We start from the raw sequence: 21,033 nt of genomic DNA, 5'->3' as shown, positions 1-21,033 counted from the left end.
TAAAGCGACTCTCTCCACTTGCGATACTTTTGTAAATTCTTTCTTCTCTATTCGGGATAGTTTTCACTTGATCTATGTTGTGCAAGAATGGTATATAATACCGACAAGTTGAAATTAAGACACATGTACAACATCTGGCTAATTTTATTGTAGACGTTTCGCCCTCTCCACGACTACGGTGCTCTTCGCACCTACTCCAAGGTTGAGGGACTGATTACCTCATCTTCTGTACATAGTTCTACTGTCTTCAAGTTATGTCCTGGAATTTGTATTGATAAAGCCACTGGATGGCGAAACGTCTACAATAAAGATACCCAGATGTTGCACATGGATCTATTTTCTCTCTGGAGAATATCTGTGCTCTGGAGATTTTCTATATTACGTAGACAAATGTTATATTGGTCTCTCCCTTTATATCTGTTGCCTTGTACATGTACTTGTAGAAATAAAGATATTATTATTATTATTATTATTATTATTATTGTTATTATTATTATTATTATTATTATTATTATTATTATTATTATTATTATTATTGTTATTATTATTATTATTATTATTATTATTATTATTATTATTATTGTTATTATTATTATTATTATTATTATTATTATTATTATTATTATTATTATTATTATTATTAATATTATTATTATTATTATTATTATTATTATTATTATTATTATTATTATTATTATTATTATTATTATTGTTGTTGTTGTTATTATTATTATTATTATTATTATTATTATTATTATTATTATTATTATTATTATTATTATTATTATTATTATTATTATTATTAATATTATTATTATTATTATTATTATTATTATTATTATTATTATTATTATTATTATTATTATTAATGTTATTGTTATTATTATTATTATTATTATTAATATTATTATTATTATTATTGTTATTATTAATGTTATTATTATTATTATTATTATTATTATTATTATTATTATTATTATTATTATTATTATTATTATTGTTATTATTAATGTTATTATTATTATTATTATTGTTATTATTATTATTATTATTATTATTATTATTATTATTATTATTATTATTATTATTAATGTTATTATTATTATTATTATTATTATTATTATTATTATTATTATTATTATTATTATTGTTATTATTAATGTTATTATTATTATTATTATTATTATTATTATTATTATTATTATTATTAATGTTATTGTTATTATTATTATTATTATTATTATTATTATTATTATTATGATGATGATGATTATTATTATTATTATTATTATTATTATTAATGTTATTGTTATTATTATTATTATTATTATTATTATTATTATTATTATTATTATTATTATTATTATTATTATTGTTATTATTATTATTTGTATTATTATTATTATTATATTTTTATTAATTATTGCTATTATTATTATTGTTATTATTATCCTTATTAGTAGTAGTAGTGGTAGTAGTATTAGTAGTATTTGTATTATTATTATTATTATTATTATTATTATTATTATTATCATCATCATTATTATTACTATTATAATATTACTATTGGTAAGATCGTCTTCAGTAGAATCACAAGGATTCCAATTAAAATAAGTCACTTTGACTTTCAGTGGGGTTACCTTTGTAAATATACACACATGTTACTACGTGTTGCAATAAGATCACAGTAAACAGGTGATATCACAATATGCAACACAACCACTACGAAAAAAATCATTAAATAACAAGCGATTTCATAACTTCTCACACTACCAAAGAACTGGTCCTTGATAATGTGAGAAATGCCGAAAGCGCTTGGAATTTCACAATTTTTCAACAGTGGTTGTTCTACATGTGACTATGATAATTGTACCTATGTGAACCTGTACCTAAATAAACTTTAACGTTCTTTAAAGTTGTTAAGTACAAATTTGTGTATGCCAAGAATGTTATTATGATTTTAACTTGTCAAGAATATTAAATTCCCAAGTCTGTTTTGAGGAAGAGAAGGATTGCTCCAAGGACTTGAATCAAGAACCCTTTTGGAACACCAAGACTCCCTCGCTGGACAAAATAGATAAAAAAATGAGTAGGCCAATTATTTTACCCCCTCCATAGGCCTAATGAAAGTTAATAAGAAAAAATCACCAGGAAATTAAGGAGGCTGCGTAGGCCTACTGAGGCAAAAAAAAGCCAGAATTAATTTGTTTGGGCCTAAGAAAGGCATTTAGTTTCTAACAGACAGTGAGTCTAACAGCCTGGTCTTCCACAGACAAACTGACGAGGGTCCAGCGCCTCGTCACGAAGATGCCACTAATATAGTTATCAAACCCGTTTACAAGAACTAGATTCACTCCGCTTTATAAGGCGTTGTTTGAGACGTTTCAATTTTAAGAAAAAGGCAAACAGAAGATAATGTCGATGTGTAGAACTTCACGACGCATATCTTTTATATAATACGTAACAATATTCGTAAATTTACAAGCAATATTTTTTTATGTGCAAAGAAGCGAAACTGAAACAAGATTATCACTAAATGTATATTTTTTTTGTTAAAATTCGTTATGCATCTCCATTTAAAAATAGTGTTATAGAGGAGGGGATGAGCAAAATGTGGGTATCTTTACTGGGGAAACGTTTCGCCTGCGCAGCAGACTTTGTCAGTCTCACACAGAGGCATGTGGAGATTAATGGACCGTAACGAGAGGAGAGGTATAGCAGTTGAAGACATCATCGTAGGTGGGCGGGGGTCAGATTAACCCTAACATATAATAAACAATACAGAGAAATGTAGTAAATGCAATATCAATATATATATATATATATATATATATATATATATATATATATATATATATATATATATATATATATATATATATATATATACTTATATATATATATATATATATATATATATATATATATATATATATATATATATATATATATGTATATATATATATATATATATATATATATATATATATATATATATATATATATATATATACATACATATATAAATATATATATATATATATATATATATATATATATATATATATATATATATATATATATATATATATATATATATATATTTTTTTATTATCACACTGGCCGATTCCCACCAAGGCAGGGTGGCCCGAAAAAGAAAAACTTTCACCATCATTCACTCCATCACTGTCTTGCCAGAAGGGTGCTTTACACTACAGTTTTTAAACTGCAACATTAACACCCCTCCTTCAGAGTGCAGGCACTGTACTTCCCATCTCCAGGACTCAAGTCCGGCCTGCCGGTTTCCCTGAACCCCTTCATAAATGTTACTTTGCTCACACTCCAACAGCACGTCAAGTATTAAAAACCATTCGTCTCCATTCACTCCTATCAAACACGCTCACGCACGCCTGCTGGAAGTCCAAGCCCCTCGCACACAAAACCTCCTTTACCCCCTCCCTCCAACCTTTCCTAGGCCGACCCCTACCCCGCCTTCCTTCCACTACAGACTGATACACTCTTGAAGTCATTCTGTTTCGCTCCATTCTCTCTACATGTCCGAACCACCTCAACAACCCTTCCTCAGCCCTCTGGACAACAGTTTTGGTAATCCCGCACCTCCTCCTAACTTCCAAACTACGAATTCTCTGCATTATATTCACACCACACATTGCCCTCAGACATGACATCTCCACTGCCTCCAGCCTTCTCCTCGCTGCAACATTCATCACCCATGCTTCACACCCATATAAGAGTGTTGGTAAAACTATACTCTCATACATTCCCCTCTTTGCCTCCAAGGACAAAGTTCTTTGTCTCCATAGACTCCTAAGTGCACCACTCACCCTTTTCCCCTCATCAATTCTATGATTCACCTCATCCTTCATAGACCCATCCGCTGACACGTCCACTCCCAAATATCTGAATACATTCACCTCCTCCATACTCTCTCCCTCCAATCTGATATCCAATCTTTCATCACCTAATATTTTTGTTATCCTCATAACCTTACTCTTTCCTGTATTCACTTTTAATTTTCTTCTTTTACACACCCTACCAAATTCATCCACCAATCTCTGCAACTTCTCTTCAGAATCTCCCAAGAGCACAGTGTCATCAGCAAAGAGCAGCTGTGACAACTCCCACTTTATGTGTGATTCTTTATCTTTTAACTCCACGCCTCTTGTCAAGACCCTCGCATTTACTTCTCTTACAACCCCATCTATAAATATATTAAACAACCACGGTGACATCACACATCCTTGTCTAAGGCCTACTTTTACTGGGAAATAATTTCCCTCTTTCCTACATACTCTAACTTGAGCCTCACTATCCTCGTAAAAACTCTTCACTGCTTTCAGTAACCTACCTCCTATACCATACACCTGCAACATCTGCCACATTGCCCCCCTATCCACCCTGTCATACGCCTTTTCCAAATCCATAAATGCCACAAAGACCTCTTTAGCCTTATCTAAATACTGTTCACTTATATATATATATATATATATATATATATATATATATATATATATATATATATATATATATATATATATATATATATATATATATATATATATATATATATATATATATATATATATGTATGTATATATATATATATATATATATATATATATATATATATATATATATATATATATATATATATATATATATATATACGGATGGGTCTATGAAAGATGAGGTGAATCATAGAATTGATGAGGGAAAAAGAGTGAGTGGTGCACTTAGGAGTCTGTGGAGACAAGAACTTTGTCCTTGGAGGCAAAGAGGGGAATGTATGAGAGTATAGTTTTACCAACGCTCTTATATGGGTGTGAAGCGTGGGTGATGAATGTTGCAGCGAGGAGAAGGCTGGAGGCAGTGGAGATGTCATGTCTGAGGGCAATGTGTGGTGTGAATATAATGCAGAGAATTCGTAGTTTGGAAGTTAGGAGGAGGTGCGGGATTACCAAAACTGTTGTCCAGAGGGCTGAGGAAGGGTTGTTGAGGTGGTTCGGACATGTAGAGAGAATGGAGCGAAACAGAATGACTTCAAGAGTGTATCAGTCTGTAGTGGAAGGAAGGCGGGGTAGGGGTCGGCCTAGGAAGGGTTGGAGGGAGGGGGTAAAGGAGGTTTTGTGTGCGAGGGGCTTGGACTTCCAGCAGGCATGCGTGAGCGTGTTTGATAGGAGTGAATGGAGACAAATGGTTTTTAATACTTGACGTGCTGTTGGAGTGTGAGCAAAGTAACATTTATGAAGGGATTCAGGGAAACCGGCAGGCCGGACTTGAGTCCTGGAGATGGGAAGTACAGTGCCTGCACTCTGAAGGAGGGGTGTTAATGTTGCAGTTTAAAAACTGTAGTGTAAAGCACCCTTCTGGCAAGACAGTGATGGAGTGAATGATGGTGAAAGTTTTTCTTTTTCGGGCCACCCTGCCTTGGTGGGAATCGGCCGGTGTGATAATAAAAAAAAAATATATATATATATATATATATATATATATGTATATATATATATATATATATATATATTTATATATATATATATATATATATTTATATATATATATATATATATAGTTGAGAACAATATAAAATTATATGTGTTTCATCTGAGGCAGTGATCATATAGTGACTCAATTCACTGATAAAAGAAAACCTCGCCCTGGGTGTCACGTTTGTTCTGCTTCCTCTCAGAATGACATAAAAACCCGTCCTACTGCTTCCCTCCAGATACTGTATAAATACAAGAGACTACCAGCAGCCATCAGTGAAGTCTTCCCAGTCAAGGCAATAACATGGACTCCAAGGTATGCTCGTAAGAGGGTTTTCTATGCTACAGGACATAGGTGTGGGTGGCATCCTGGGGGACATTACTGAGGACTATAATAGAAATAAGACAGACAGTCCTTGATGACGCACTGACTTTCTTGGGTTATCCTGGGTGGCTAACCCTCCCTACCCCGGGTTAATAATCCAAACAAATCTTATGATATCTTACCACTGTTGTAGACTTACTGGCCTATATTAAGTAGGTTCCTCTAGTACCTAGCCCTTGTTATTCATAAGGACATAACAGGCATGTGCAGACATCATAGTGCAAATGAACCTCTAAACTGCAATATCCTCAACCCCTCTTTCAGAGCCAGGCACTGTATTTCCCATCTCTAGGACTCAACTCCGGCTGACTGATTTCCCTGGATTCCTTCTTAAATGTTATCTTCCTTACACTCCAACAGTACATCAAGCCATAAAAACCACTTGTCTCCACTCCAATCTAACTTACTCACACAAGCCTGCTGGATGCTCAAGCCCCTAGAACTCAAAATCTTCAACCCCTCCCTCCTATCCTCCCTGGGAAGACCTCCCCTACTCCTCCTTCCCTATCTACCCACACACTTGATTTTTCTAAATCCATAAAAGCGACAAACAGTTCTTAACCTTGATTTAAGTATTGTTCAGGTACATAAGGCAATGTAAACACTCCAATATAAACACACAATGTAAATCATCAGTGTTCCTCTATAATCCTACTTTCTGTCTTTCGCTTAATTGTTTTTCCAGCGATAATTCTTCCGTATATTTTACCTGTAATATTCAACACATTTATTCCCCTATAAATTTTACACACACACACACACACACACTCTCTCTCTCTCTCTCTCTCTCTCTCTCTCTCTCTCTCTCTCTCTCTCTCTCGTCTCCATTTCCGTAACACAAAGGACCTATGTTCGCTCTTTGTCAATACTTAGGTGCTTTTTCCTTCATGCAAATATTAAACATATACACCATCCTCTCCAAAACTATATCTCCACCTGCTTTTACCATGTCAATCTTAAGCCCAACTCAGAGAGCTACCCTCCCGTACTCTCCTATACGTATATAATAATAATAATAATAATAATAATAATAATAATAATAATAATAATAATAATAATAATAATAATAATAATAATAATAATAATAATAATAATAATAATGATAATCAAACACAATTAACTTGTTCGTCCTAATGATATTACTGTGTTAATCTGGTCTGTAGATTCTGCTTGTGTTGTGTGTGGCTGGTGTGGTCGCTGGAGACAAGCGCCCGACCTTCTACGGACCTCCTCAGGTAAGAAGAAGTCAATACTGAGTCCTGAGACTTGTTGATTTGTGTTATATACTGACACACTGTACATAGAGTACAAATAGGAAACATGTCTCGCTCTCAACAGACGGAGAATCAAGCTTCCACCACGTCTTGCGTTGAATTATTTACATGGGTTTAGCACTTAACATGAATTACTATCATTATTCAACACAGATGACCAAGACTGTATTGAGCGAAACGTGTCTTTAACAAAAGTAGCTGATTGTTGCATGCCTTGTCAAAGTTCTGCATTGTTGCAAGGTAAACTTTTGATTAATAGTCCTTAAATTAAGTTCAAAGAGTCAGTTGTTGATGTGGGTTTCAAGAATCATTTGTTTACGATTAATTCAAGAGTCACTTGTTTGAACTATTAAGCTGTCCCTCAGTAGATAGAGTCACGACACTTAACTTTGGAACTTCCTACAGTTTTCTTCTGAGGAAAGCGGTCCAGTTCAGTACAACTTCAACTGGGCTGTCGATCACGACCCCTCAGGCAACGAGTTCGGTCACCAGGAGAGCCGCGACAACGACAACACCAAGGGGTCGTACAGCGTACAGCTCCCCGATGGCCGTCTGCAGACTGTGACTTACTACGTGGACGGTGACTCAGGCTACCTCGCTGACGTCCAGTACCAGGGAGAAGCTCGCTACCCTGACTCTGATGAAGTCAGGTCTTACGCCCCTCCAAGACCAACATATGGATAAGACCATCTCTCAGACCAACATAGGGATAAGACTTTCTCAGACCAACATAGGGATAAAGCCATCTCTCAGACCAACATAGGGATAAGACTTTCTCAGACCAACATAGGGATAAAGCCATCTCTCAGACCAACATAGGGATAAGACTTTCTCAGACCAACATAGGGATAAAACCATCTCTCAAACCAACATAGGGATAAGACCATCTCTCAGACCAACATACGAATAAAACCATCCCTAAGACCAACATACAATTAAGAGCATCTCTTAAGAGATCGTACTATACAGTCTCCCAGACCCACTGATTAGCATCTATTCTACTTTAATATCCATTGACCAATGTATATATGCAATTATTTATTTTAATTTAGAATTTGATTGTGCAATTAAATCAAATTCAATAACCGGAGCCTTTCTTTTGATCCCTCAAGATATTAAACGGACCTTCAATGTAATAAAGACACCAGCATCAGTACTAATATATATGTCGTGCCGAATAGGTAAAACTTGCGATTTTGGCTTAAATAGCAAAGCTCTTCTTGCCGAATAAAGCAAACAAAAATTTGTGTATGCAATAATGTCGCCAAAATCATTCTGAACCTAACGAAAAAAAAATGTGTTTCATTTTTTTTATTATTAAATTATTGTAAACTTTTCTAAAAATATATATAGTTGGATTAGGCTAAATTTAAGTGCGCTTGTTATAATAAGGTCAGGTAAGTTTTCTAAGGTTCTTTTGGTACAAAATTATTAATTTTTACATTAACATAAACGAAAAATATATATCATTAAACATATAAGAGAAATTTTTAGAAAGGATTTAATTTTAAATGAGTTCTTGCTAATTGACCAATTTTACCTATTCGGCACGACAAAGTTAACTAACGCACAATCAAACAACCAACTAACCCATAAGTAAGCAATTAACTAATCCATACGACTACATTATGACCACGATTCCACTGGTCACCTGGAAAACTGGATTTGAAGATTTTGTAAGATATCTGTTCGTGATTTCTTGAGAATGTTTCTCATCTTAGTTTTCTAATTTAAATCTTTTAAATTACTTAGTATCTCATTTATTGTCACGCTAGTGTGTTTAGTAGAAGAAGAAGAGTATTCACAATACCCTGGCTGGAACAATTCACAACTTGCTCCACGATACAATAGCTGGAACAATTCACAACTTACCCACAATATTCTGGCTGGGACAATTCACAACTTACAATACCTTTGCTGGAACAATACAACAAAAAAACTCGCTCATTACAGACCATATGACGACGTTTCGGTTCGTCCTGGACCATTGCCAAGGCACAACTTTACTCTGGCCGAGGACGGACCAAAACGTCGTCACGAGGTTTCTTCTCTTATGCACAAAATGTAGTTAATTATTTGTCAATTCCTCACATCATGTTCCTGTGGAATGTGGCCGCTGCTATTTTGCGCAGGAATTTACAGGTTGCAAGCTGTGATCCTACCACAGCCAGTTTCAAAACCTCAGCTCTAAGATCTACTGCAGAGATGTACCGAATACCCGCATCCGCATCCGCAGCACATCCGCACACTTTCTTGCATCCGCATCTGCATCCACATCAGCATTTTACTGTAAACAGATATCTGCATATGCATCTGCATCCGCAAAATAAGTAAGACAACCTCATACACATCCGCATCTGCGGATATCTAAATTTTCACATCCGATGCATCTCTAATTGTTTTATTTTGTATTTGCTAGGAAGTTAATAGGGGTAGCAAGTGTGAGGAGGCTAGGACGTTAGTTTGACCCTACCGAGGATGGATTCCTGGTGTGAGAAGACTAGGACGTTAGTTTGACCCTACCGAGGATGGATTCCTGGTGTGAGGAGACTAGGGCGTTAGTTTGACCCTACCGAGGATGGATTCCTGATGTGAGGAGACTAGGACGTTAGTTTGACCCTACCGAGGATGGATTCCTGGTGTGAGGAGACTAGGGCGTTAGTTTGACCCTACCGAGGATGGATTCCTGATGTGAGGAGACTAGGACGTTAGTTTGACCCTACCGAGGATGGATTCCTGGTGTGAGGAGACTAGGGCGTTAGTTTGACCCTACCGAGGATGGATTCCTTGTGTGAGGAGACTAGGACGTTAGTTTTGCCCTACCGAGGATGGATTCCTTGTGTGAGGAGACTAGGACGTTAGTTTGACCCTACCGAGGATGGATTCCTGGTGTGTCTGTGACCCGAACACTGTTCTTAATCATGACTACGGTGATCTTCACCAACTCCGAGGCTGAGGGACTGATTACCTCGTCATTTGCATATAGTCCTACAATCTTCCCATTATGTCCATGAATTTGTATCGATAAAGCCACTGGATGGCAAAACTTCTACAAGATACCCAGATGTAGCACATGTGACTTAATCCTCATTTATTTGGTATTGTATACCATACACGTACAACTGTTCTAATGAGCTAAAGGTCACCTGAGCTGATTTATGTGGGAAATGATTGAATCATAATTTTTCTGACGCAAGTACGTAGTTTAGAGAACAAGACTGAAAAAAGTGAGGCAAATGGGATATAATCCACAGAGTTTATTGGGGATTTCAATGCTCCTACAACTAGTTATCACTTAATGAATTCATTCCTTCTTTCAAGCTCTCTATAGTTATGTGCCCGTCTCGATTTTTTTTTTCAGTTAATACGAAGCTCTAAACCCGTGTGTGTCATTCAGCTCAAGGAGTAGTGGAGGCTCGATCCTCTGTTTGCTAAGAGCGAGACAGACGTGTTAACATTCCCAGTACTGCTGGTGATTAGCAGGCAGAAGTTATTGTTATTATGTTATTATTATTATTATTATTATTATTATTATTATTATTATTATTATTATTATTATTATTATTATTATTATTATTATAATTGTTATTGTTACAATAATAATAATAATAATAATAATAATAATAATAATTATTATTATTATTATTATTATTATTATTATTATTATTATTATTATTATTATTATTATTATTATTATTATTATTATTATTATTATTATTATTATTATTATTATTTATATTATTATTATTATAGAGGCACAACACTTTATGATGAACAATCAGGAGAGTCTGTCAACACAAGGTGTTTTTACCACGACCAACACTTGAATATATATGTAAAAATACTTGTATTCTTAAATATATATTTTAATAAATACTTAAATATATATACTTATAAATACTTAATTGTAAGTATTTATTATGAAGAACAAACTTCATAAAAATGTGGCTGGGACAATTTACAACTTACCTACAATACCCTGGCTGGAACAATTTACAATTTACCTACAATACCCTGGCTGGAACAATTTACAGCTTTCCCACAATACCCTGGCTGGAACAATTTATAACTTACCAACAATACCTTGGCTGGAACAATTTACAACTCACCCACAATACATTAAAACCTACACTTCCTAAACTATGAAGTCAATCAGCAGAGGAATTCTCTGGTTATTGCACGGAATTATGCGATTTCCAATTTATTATCTAATAGGAACTTAGCAAATTTCTACTCACAAATCGTGAACTCACTCACAGTCATCCAGTCCAGGATGGAACAAAACAGAATGACCTCGAGAGTGTATAAATCTGTAGTGGAGGGAAGTCGAGGTAGGGGTAGGCCTAGTAGGGGGTAATTAGGTTTTTGTGTGCGAGGGGCTTGGACTTCCAGCAAGCATGCGTGAGCGTGTTTGATAGGAGTGAATGGAGACAAATGGTTGTTAATACTTGACGTGCTGTTGGAGTGTGAGCAAAGTAACATTTATGAAGGGATTCAGGGAAACCGGCAGGTCGGACTTGAGTCCTGGAGATGGGAAGTACAGTGCCTGCACTCTGAAGGAGGGGTGTTAATGTTGCAGTTTAAAAAACTGTAGCGTAAAGCACCCCTGGAGTTTACCTGGAGAGAGTTCCGGGGGTCAACGCCCCCGCGGCCCGGTCTGTGACCAGGCCTCCTGGTGGATCAGAGCCTGATCAACCAGGCTGTTACTGCTGGCAAGACAGTGATGGAGTGAATGATGGTGAAAGTTTTTCCTTTTCGGGCCACCCTGCCTTGGTGGGAATCGGCCGATGTGTTAGGGCAAATTATTCATTTATTTATTAACACACAGGCAGTTTCCCACCAAGGCAGGGTGACCCGAAAAAGAAAAACTTTCACCATCATTCACACAATCACTGTCTTACCAGAGGTTTGTTTATACTGCAATTATAAAACTGCAACATTAACACCCCTCCTTCAGGGTTTGGGTTTGAGAAGGACCTGCTTAGTATGGGCCAGTAAACGTACTTCAAAGGCGTAAATACCAAGTCATTAGATCATAAGAAAAGAGGAACACTGCACAAGGCCTACTGGCCAATACTAGGCAAGTTCTCGTCAATATAAAATTACCAGATTTGCATACAAACACTTCATTAACACTCTCAGCCTTCTTCTAAGTAGAATACACGGGTGTTGAAAGTTTGAAGCCAATCAGAAGAGGCATTCTCAAGTTATCCCAGGAAAACTAACCCGGGAATGATTTATGTAAAATTATCCGGGCGCCAAAAAAAACATGCTACAAATTACACGATATTTTCTCTAGTTACAATACAAGATCGTGGGAAATTTGAAGCCTATCGGCTGAGGCATTCTCAAGTAATAAGTGAAATCCCTTGAGGGACACAAGTACAAAAAATATATAACTATGAGTTGGTTTGTAAATAACACCAGAAATAATTTTGACATCTTCAGTTCTTGGATTTTGAATTAGAGATATAGTCAAACATCGTAGTTTAGTCAATTTGATGTGTGTGTGTGTGTGTGTGTGTGTGTGTGTGTGTAAGTGGAAGGGCGTGGATGGGCGTGTGTGATCGTGTGTGTACGTGGTTGGGCGTGGGTGGAAGCACGCGCCGTGTTGATGGATAGTAATCCAGGCAGTGTGTCGAGGACGCCTGGATGCTGAGCTGCCTCTGAGAGACGATCTTAACTCCATTAGGGGATGCTGGGGAGGAGAGAGAGTGCTTGTCAGACGCACCCACACCGCTACTGCTACTAATATACCTCAGTAAACAACAAAAAGGCACATTATACAAATAACCCGCACATAGAAGACGTTTATGACGATCAAGTACAAGGAAAGCCGCTAGCATGCATGAGCATTTCTTTCCAAATCGACCGAAATGTCGCCAAAGTTCGTCTCTCTTCTATGTGCTGGTTATTTGTGTATGTTCCAGTGACCTGCCAGAAGAGATCAAGTCTTGTGTGTCGCTGGTGATGTAAAAATAATGAGAAGAATACAAACATGACAGGAAAATAAGAAATTCCCTGGAAGCCTCAACATTCTGACCCAGATGAAGTTAAACCGAGGTTCACTAAAATTAAAAACTCAACACAGAGTACAACATGGGTGAAGAAATGCTGTAAATATCAGATGGGGACTCAGGATATATTATGAAACAAATGAAGGTTAATATAGAGGGCCCCTAATCCCAGAGGGGCCCCAGAAGCCACTTTAGTCCATATTGATTAAAAATTTTGAGTCCACTGTTTGAGATTGGTTCTTTAAAAAATAATAATGTTAATAATATAATGTAATTTAGCAAAAAACAGTAGTTAAAATGAAAATGAGAAGGTTATTAACGTATGATATAGGCCTAGCTGTTGCTGGTTGTGAGGGGCCCCCAACAAAGTTTCAAGCTTCAGGGCCCCCCAAAAAAATGTAGGCCCCCCCACTGGGGTTGAATTCAACACCAAGTATGTAAAGTTAAAAATAAAAATAAACCATTTAACGTCAGTTACATTTGCAAGATTAACAAACCTCAGAATTGTATTCAGGAACTCGAGTTAAGAATCTTTCAAAGCCTTGTGTACGACTGAGTTGAAGATTGAGACACTTATGCAACATATGGGAATCTTTATTCAGGAAACGTTTCACCACACAGTGGCTTCATCAGTCCATCAGTGTGGCGAAACGTTTCCTGAATAAAGATTCCCATATGTTGCATAAGTGTCTCAATCTTCAACTTGTTAGGTAAGACACATATGTAACAGTTAGGTATCTTTATTTCGAAACGTTTCGCCTACACAGTAGGCTTCTTCAGTCGAGTACAGAAAAGTTGATAGAAGCAGAAGATACTTGAAGACGATGTAATCAGTCCATCACCCATAAAGTTTTGAGGTGGTCAGTCCCTCAGTCTGGAGAAGAGCATTGTTCCATAGTATGAAACAATGGAACAATGGAACTATGGAACAATGCTCTTCTCCAGACTGAGGGACTAACCACCTCAAAACTTTAAGGGTGATGGACTGATTACATCGTCTTCAAGTCTCTTCTGCTTCTATCAACTTTTCTGTACTCGACTGAAGAAGCCTACTGTGTAGGCGAAACGTTTCGAAATAAAGATACCTAACTGTTGCATATGTGTCTTACCTAACAACCTGTCGGTATTTTATACCATTTTAATGTTCAATCTTCAACTTGTCGGTTTTTCAAACCATTCATCACAATTACTGAGTGCGCAGCTCCAGTATGGAGCCCACACTTGGTCAAACACGTAAACAGACGTGAAGAGATCCTTACATTGCATTCCTCTCAAAGGTTTGCAACCTTTGAGAGGACTGTAATGTAAGGAGAGGATGAAGGCACTGACCCAGACGACCTTGGCAGAGAAAAGGACAAGGGGATATTGACTGCATCTTTCTAAGGGCTGATAGGGACAAGCTGTTTAAGTTAAGACAACAAGGATAAGGGTGACACAGGTGGAACTCGAAGACACAGATGTCAGGATATATTTCTTCAACCCTCAGGGTGGTTGAAAAAAAAACCAGGGATGTCAGGAAGTTTTCTTTAAGCCTCAAAAACTTAAGCAAGTCATGGAATATTTCTTTAGCCTCAGAGTGGTCAAAATCACTGATGAGTGTGTTGTAAATTGTCCAAGCCGGTTCGAAACGTTCTTCCAGTCATACAGATGAGCCTCAGGGATGCAAGAAACCATTTCTTTAGTCTCAAGGTGACTCTCCCGCACATGTACTACCTAATTACTACCCCATAGTCACCTAATCCACACTCAAAACTGACCTGAGCCCCACCCACGAATGGCCTAACTCACGCACACCGTGACCTTGTCACGCCTACCTACGACTGACCTCAGACCCGCCCATATACTCAATGTTGGTCACCAAATATTCTATATATTTTTATTTAAGTTCAATCAGTGATTGAAAGCTTGTTAGATGTTAGTCTTGTTAAATTGTCAGGTTTAAAACCAATCTACTGCACCGTTGTCACTAAGATTGCAATTACAAATTGTACTAGCAAACAGGGATACAAGAATCACTCTCATTGTATATACACTGTGAGAAAATATACCTCTCAGTGTATATAAAGCTGCTAGTATATTTATACTGGGAGAAACACACCTTGCAGTGTATTTACACAAGCAGATATTCACTCTTCAGTGTATATACACTGAGAGATACACCTCTCTATGTATACATTAACTCGTAGATCGAGAGATATACATCTCCAGGTGTATATCTCTGTTCTTGGGGAAAAATACAGATACAAGTGCATATGCACCGGTTGTCTATGTTCACCCATCAGTAAAATAGGTACCTGGGTGTTAGTGGACAAGTGTGGGTCGCATCCTGGGACAAAACTGACCTAATCTGGGTGAATTGCTTAACATAACAAGCGGCTTTCTATATAGTAGTATGTCACTGATGTCAACTATGGTCTGTATACCTTGTACATGTACTGGTAGAAATAATGGTATTATTATATTATTATTATTATTATTATTATTATTATTATTATTAGTAGTAGTAGTAGTAGTAGTAGTAGTAGTAGTAGTAGTAGTAGTAGTAGTAGTAGTAGTAGTAGTAGTAGTATCATTATTATTATTATTATTATTATTATTATTATTATTATTATTATTATTATTATTATTATTATTATTACAGATTAGTGTGTATTTTAGAAGCTAGTATTTGTGTATATACAAGATGGTTTCACGTATAAATCACGAGCAGATATGTATGGGAAAATAAATCAGAAGATACGGAAGAAATTTAAATCCCCCACAGTGTGTGTTTATTCAAGTCTCGTGAGTAAAACTTATACAATAATTGTTTTGGGCTCGAGGTGCAAAAAAAAAATTCGTGACTTGGGCGAGGCAGTGTGATGTATATAAGAACTGACGAAGTCTCTCAGACTTACATATCTCTGAGAGACCGTAATGGCAGTCACGGTGAGATCATTTCTCCAGAGAAACCTGGAGGTGTAGATTTACCCATTGATTCCCTGGTCAATTAGGCTGTTGCTGCCTTCGTCAAATATCTCTGTATTATTTAGACTGCCAGGATGATGTATTATTTTCGTTTCATTGCTGGAAAAGCTTTAAATCCGTAGGGGTTAGACTGTACCTGGGGGATGGGGGGTAATCAGGGTTAATTCCAGGTACAGGGAGGCAGGTATAATTCCTTGGATCAAAAGCCTTTTAATCTTAATAATGATAAATTTTCCACCTTCAGCTTGTGGTAGTGTTGTGTGTGGTGGTGGTGGTCGTGGCTGGAGACACACGACCCCTGTACGACTATGCTGCCCCTCAGGTAATTCTCTCTTTGACCATCAGAGCCCATCAGGTAACTCTCTTTGCCCATCAGGTAACTCTTTTTGCCAATCAGGTAACTCTCTTTGCCCATCAGGTAACTCTCTTTGCCCATAAGGTATCTGTCTCTCTCTCTTTGCCCATCAGGTAACTCTCTTTGCTCGTCAGGTAACTCTCTTTGACCATCAGGCAACTCTCTCTGCCACTCAGGTAACACTCTTTGCCCATCAGATAACTCTCATCGCCCATCAGGTAACTCGCTTTGCACACCAGGTAGCTCACTTTGCCCATCAGGTAACTCTCTCTTTGCCACTCAGGTAACTCTTATTACCCATCACGTAATTCTTGATCCGAAAACCCCATTTTTCTACGTATTTTAATATTTGGGGGGGGGGGGAGAATGGATTAGTCATTACAATTCTATGACATTTTGTGATCATTTCCTGGAGTGCTTTAGTAAAATTTGTCTTAAAAATCAGTGAGAACATATATAGTGAATGTCTAGATGCTAGTAGACAGAGGATCGAGTCTTCATTAACCTTCCTCTGAATGAGTAGTTAGCTCGTTAACCATGAAGATGTGAAATAGGTAACAGGATTGTATTCTTTTAGGATTCAGTTGAGTATTCACCTCGGTCCAGAGAGGTCAAGTACGACTTCGGCTACGCTGTGAGAGACGACTTAGATAACGACTTCGGCCACCAGGAGAGCCGCAACGGCGACGACACCAAGGGATCGTACAGCGTGCACCTCCCCGATGGTCGTCTACAGACTGTGACTTACTACGTGGACGGTGACTCAGGCTACGTGGCTGAGGTGACTTACCAGGGAGAGGCTCGCTATCCAGAGTCACACGAAGTCAGGTCATACGTCCCTCCAAGACCTTTGTACCGCGCCCCTGACTCGGATGAGTCGAACGAGGCCCCAGAGTATATACCAGCCAGACCATCCTTCATCCCAAGACCAGTCTTCACAACACCAAGACCATTTTACACCCCAAGACCAGTGTATACCACGCCCAGACCTCGTTATACTCCACTAGAACCCGAAGAATCAGGAGAGACCATATACACACCAGCCAGACCATCCTTCACTCCAAGACCAATATACACTTCCCCTAGACCTATACACTCCCCTCCAAGACTATCATACGTAAGACCAGAAGCTGAGGAGTCTAGTGAGGAGGCTGTGTACTTGCCTCCGGTCTCCGAAGTAGAAGAATCCGGCGAAGTTGGTAAATACAGAAGAAACCGCCCTAGCAACTTGTCTGTCCCCTCCTACCAGCCACCAGTCTACAGCCTTCCCTCTCGATCCTATGGCTTTCCCTAAGTGATCCCTCACCGGCTACAATCACAAGAAAAAGGACCCGGGTCTAATCCTAGAAGGTAAAACACCCACTAGCAAGTCTCCTAACACCTACTGCTCCTGTTCCTCTAGTAGTAAATAGAAACTATGGGTTAGACAACCGTTGTTTGTACCATCTTGGGATAGGATCTAAGAACCACAATGAAAATAATCCACACTCTTAGATCTCTTGTCTTATCCTCGATCCTACAATATTACGACATCCTACGAATTTCCTAGCAAATAATCCAAACTGTGACATAAACAGATTCGACCGAAATTTTATTTATCCATTGCGTAGTGTGTGAATCGAGAATAAAATCTGGAGATAATTGAAAATTGATGTTGCATAATATCATCCTCTATTGACAACTGGGAAATATGATTTGTATACGAGATTAGATACGATTTCTCTAAAATGCCTTTCAGACAAACCATACCACATGCGGGGATAGAACCTGGAGTTTCATGACTCTCTGACTGCGAGTTCAAACCCCGTCCGTGGTATGGTTTGTTTGCAATCGTGTCATTACGATTTCGTGAGTCTTCAGACACTTTGAACACTGATGTAATTTCTCCCCAGTATGTACTTTCAATGCCATTTTACATTTGATTTTACTGTAAAGACTTATAACACTGTACACTGATTTGGATTCTGTCTTGTGTACAATTTGTAAAAGAATGTTGTACAGGAATACCGTAAGAACACACAGGCAGCAAGTGGATGTTTTATTTAGTCGAAATAAGGTATGAAATCGCTGTTTTTACGTGTTTTTTTCAGCTTCAAACTCTCAGGTGTTTTACCAGAGCTGAGTTGAAGAAAAACGTCACAATACAAAGAATGGAACAATACAGAAATAATACGCCCATAAGAGACGACATCTCGGTCTTGGATAATTAACAAGATACAGACGCGCGAGAAGAGGACCGAAACGTGTGGATTATTTGACACCACATACGTCTTCTCTCACCCGAGCCCAGTCACGCTAGCCAATACTGTAAATACCGAATTACAGAAAATATCTACCTGGATGAGGACTAACAAACTTACACTAAACATTGACAAAACCTACTTCATTCAGTTTGGTAACAGAGCTACAGATGTACCTCTTAACATAATGATAAACGGATCACCTATCACAAAGCTAACAGAGGGAAAATTCTTAGGAATCCACCTTGATAATAGACTCAAATTTCATACACATATACAACAAATTTCTAAGAAAATTTCCAAGACTGTAGGCATACTATCGAAGATACGGTACTATGTTCCACAGTCAGCCCTCCTGGCCCTATATCACTCTCTTATTTACCCCTATCTCACCTATGGAATTTGTGCATGGGGCTCAACAACAAGTAACCATCTCAGACCACTAATTACCCAACAAAAGGCTGCAGTTAGAATGATAACAAATTCTCACTATAGGCAGCACACTCCACCAATATTCAAAACACTCAACCTACTCACCATACAAAACATCCATACTTATTACTGCACCTATTACATACATAGAACACTTAACTCTGATATTAACCCTCCCCTCAAACATCTCCTTGCCAACCTCAACAGAACACATGACCACAACACAAGGCACAGATCACTCTTTGATGTTCCTCGTGTCCATCTCACGCTATGCAAAATCTCAATGCACATAAAAGGCCCTAAAATCTGGAATTCATTACCTGTAAATATAAAAGAAACACTACCTGTTTATAAATTCAAGTCTCTTCTCAAAGATCACTTACTCACTCAAAACCAAATAAATCCTGAATAACTGAACCTTATAAATTGTATATCTTAAATGTTTCTCACAATTATATCACATAAATGTTAAACCTAACTTTGTTATTTTTTTAAATACACTACCTAACAGAATACTCCATTCTACTGAATGTACAGCAATGCATGCAACCATATGACCTGTCTTTGTAATACTCATTTGTATTTTATAGTTATCTGTTTACAATAATGTTTTATCACTGATTTCATCATTGCTTAGTTAATCTTAAGTTAACTTTAAGCCAGCCCGTAATGCTATGCATATAAGTGGCTTTGGCATGCTGCTCTTACCTGTATTTTTTGTACCTCTGTTTGTATGCTAAATTTCTAAATAAATAAATAAATAAATAAATTTGTGTATTAGATTTGGGCTGTTAAAACAGAGGATAAGGCATTCTAAACACTGATAATAATGGTTTTTTATGCGTGTCCTTAAGATAAGATACTATTTTTATTAAACATCCAGGATAAGTTAAGAAAGTCAGTGCGTCATCGAGGGACTGTCTGTCTTATTTCCATTGTTGTCCTCAATCTTGTCCCCCAGGATGCCACCCACACCAGTCCACTAACATCCAGGTACCTACTTGCTGCTAGGTGAACAGGCACAACAGGTGTAGGGTAACTAACACCTAGGTACCTACTTACTGCTAGGTGAACAGGGACAACAGCTGTAAGATAGCACACTCAATGTTTCCACCCTTACGTGGTGTTTACCTGGAGAGGATTTCGGGGGTCAACGCCCCCGCGGCTCGGTCTGAGACCAGGCCTCGTGGTGGATCAGGGCCTTATCAATCAGGCTGTTACTGATAGCCGCACGTAAAGCGACATATGAACCACAGCTCGGCTGGTCAGGGACTGACTTTAGGTGCCTGTCCAGTGCCTTCTTGAAGACAGTCAGGGGTCTATTGGTAATCCCCCTTATGTATGCTGGGAGGTAGTTCAACAGTCTTGGGTCCCTGACACTTACTGTGTTGTCTCTCAGTGTACTCGTGGCGCCTCTGATTTTCATTGACGGAATATTACATCTCTTGAGAGTCTTTTGCTTTCATAGGGAATGATTTTCATGTGCAAATTTGGTACTAAGCCCTCTAGGATTTTCCAAGTGGATATTATCATGTATCTCTCTCGCCTGCATTCCAGGGAATACAAATCAAGGGACTTCAATCATTCCCAGTAATCGCCGGGAATCAAACCACTGACACTCAGAGTTTGAAGCAAGAGCGTTGCCTACCAAGCCACGGGACACCTTCATGGGTCATATATCCTGACCCAATGCAAACTGGTTAACGCACTGGCCTGTGAGTTTTAGCACACACCTGCCTTAGGTTCAACCCCCAACCCCCGTCCATCCCTGATTTTTAGGGGTTTACGAAAATACTGATTGATATGTCATGTAGTTGACTGAGATAGTAACAGTGAACAGCCACATGTCTGTACTAAAG

At 37.5% G+C, this 21,033-nt stretch overlaps 2 protein-coding genes across 2 annotated transcripts; both read left to right on the top strand.

The window, feature by feature from the left end:
- Positions 1–5,795: 5,795 nt before the first annotated feature.
- LOC128699859 (pro-resilin-like) lies at positions 5,796–8,242 on the top strand. The gene is made up of 3 exons (XM_053792648.2): positions 5,796–5,820; positions 7,053–7,124; positions 7,569–8,242. Exons 1-3 carry the CDS (start codon positions 5,809–5,811, stop codon positions 7,845–7,847), a joined length of 363 nt encoding a protein of 120 aa, XP_053648623.2. The 5' UTR covers positions 5,796–5,808; the 3' UTR covers positions 7,848–8,242.
- Positions 8,243–16,096: 7,854 nt separating this feature from the next.
- LOC128699855 (cuticle protein 8-like) lies at positions 16,097–17,796 on the top strand. The gene is made up of 3 exons (XM_070102248.1): positions 16,097–16,108; positions 16,392–16,469; positions 17,080–17,796. Exons 1-3 carry the CDS (start codon positions 16,097–16,099, stop codon positions 17,794–17,796), a joined length of 807 nt encoding a protein of 268 aa, XP_069958349.1.
- The last annotated feature ends 3,237 nt before the right edge of the window (positions 17,797–21,033 follow it).

This window comes from Cherax quadricarinatus, chromosome 81 (genome assembly GCF_038502225.1).
Source record: "Cherax quadricarinatus isolate ZL_2023a chromosome 81, ASM3850222v1, whole genome shotgun sequence".
Classification (NCBI taxonomy): domain Eukaryota; kingdom Metazoa; phylum Arthropoda; class Malacostraca; order Decapoda; family Parastacidae; genus Cherax; species Cherax quadricarinatus.
The sequence above is the reverse complement of the archived record's forward strand: the minus strand, read 5'-3'. Positions and strand labels throughout refer to the sequence as shown.